At 51.3% G+C, this 1,701-nt stretch overlaps 1 protein-coding gene across 1 annotated transcript in view; it reads right to left on the bottom strand.

The window, feature by feature from the left end:
• Positions 1–549, bottom strand: part of CUNH11orf70 (chromosome unknown C11orf70 homolog) — a 43,440-nt gene extending 42,891 nt beyond the window's left edge. The window contains exon 1 of the mRNA XM_019528536.1: positions 421–549. Within this exon, the coding sequence (XP_019384081.1) occupies positions 421–549 (129 nt within the window). The remainder of the gene's footprint in view (positions 1–420) is intronic.
• Between the last annotated feature and the right edge of the window lie 1,152 nt (positions 550–1,701).

Consider the following 1,701-nt stretch of genomic DNA (forward strand, 5'->3'; position numbering starts at 1 on the left):
CCTGAGCCAGGCCAGGGCCGCACACGAGCCTCTCGCCTGCCTGGAGGGAAAAGCCCTGCTTTTCACCAACCACCCCCCATCCCAACAGGGACAGCCCCTTGCACTGCAAAATCGCCGCCTGCTCCAGGGTCCCGAGCACAAGGGAACACGTTCCTGCTTTGGAAGGGAGCGGGTGGTTTTGTTTTTCCTCGTCCTAAAGAAAAAGGGCCACATAGATTTCAGGGCGCTCAGGCTGGAAGAGACTTTGCGAGATCCATTGGCGACACGGGTGCGTGTGCACACTCTGAGCGTGGCAGTGCACCCCTTGCGAAAAGGCACCACCACCACCGACGATTGCCGCTGGCTACTGCCGACGCTGCTGTCGGTGTCTGCGAGTGGTTGCCACCCCCTGGCCAGCACTCGCCACCTCCCCCCACCCACTGCCGACAGCACCGCCGTTGCCTGCAGCCGCTCCCCACTTGCCTCCACCACACGGCCACTGCCACTGCCAACAGCGCTGCCACCGCCTGCGGGAGCTCGCCATGCGCCCCGGAGTCCAGGGGCATGCATCGTTCGTGGGCAGCCCCCTGTCCAAAGGCAAGCAGTCAGCAGCAGCGTTCCCTCTAAGTTGCGTGGCGTGCGCGGCCGCACAGGCGCGCTCATGCTGCACTGCCGGGCAGCTTAGAGGGAACGCTGGTCTGCAGGGGTCGAATGATCCGGGCAAGGCAGGCATCCACGTTTCTGAAAGGAGTCCAGAGTAGGTGCCTGCATCGCCTCTGCAGGGAGCCTATTCTAGGCCCTGGGGACTCGGACAGTAAATAAAGTTTTTCCTTATGTCCAGCCTAAAACCGTCTTCCAGGAATTTGTGACCATTGGACGTAGTCTTCCCGTGGGGTGCCCTGGTGAACAGCCCTTGTCTGATTTCAGCTGAGAGCTGAAACATGCGCTGAGTCTGAGAAGTAAGGATCCTCACAAAGCTACCAGAGAGACAAAAGGACAAAATCTCAATCCGTCATCCCACTTCAGAACCATCTATACAATTTAATAGAACATTTCAGGGATTTTTGAGCATCAGATCACATTGGTCACATATTCCTTCTTGCAAACAGAATTCTAAAAGCCATAAAAATTATAAGAATCCTAAAACTAATGGATGTAATGTGTACTAATTCATTATATCCATTATAGAGTCATTTAAATACCACTCGATACTGACCATAAGCAAACTAAATTCTACTCATTTTTCCTATAAGAACAATACACCAGGGAGCTGACACAAAACAGAGAAGGGTTCCAAGCACTTCAGAGGATACGAGACAAAAGAGCCTTAATTAAGTTGGATAACTGGGCTATCAATAACAAATGAAATTTAAGCACAGGCAAATGTAAAGCGCTGTACCCCGGGAAGAAAAACCAATTGCACAAATACAGAACAAGAAAAACCAATTGCACAAATACAGAACAAGAAAAAATTGGCTAGGCAGTACTATGGCAGAGATGGACCTGAGGTTTTTGGTACATCATGCTCTCAGCTTGAGCCAGCAATGTGATGCAACCACAAAAAATGTAATTTGGGGCTGTATTAACAGGAGCATTGTATGTAAGGCAGTAGCATGTAGTGGTACCACTTTATTTGGAGCACTTGGTGTTGGTTAGGCTTCTGCTGGAGTACTGGGTGCACTTCTGAGCTCCACATTTTAGGTCGGATGTAAGTGGAGAGGA

This window comes from Crocodylus porosus, unplaced genomic scaffold, assembly GCF_001723895.1.
Source record: "Crocodylus porosus isolate Cpor-Errol unplaced genomic scaffold, CroPor_comp1, whole genome shotgun sequence".
In the NCBI taxonomy this organism is placed as follows: Eukaryota; Metazoa; Chordata; order Crocodylia; family Crocodylidae; genus Crocodylus; species Crocodylus porosus.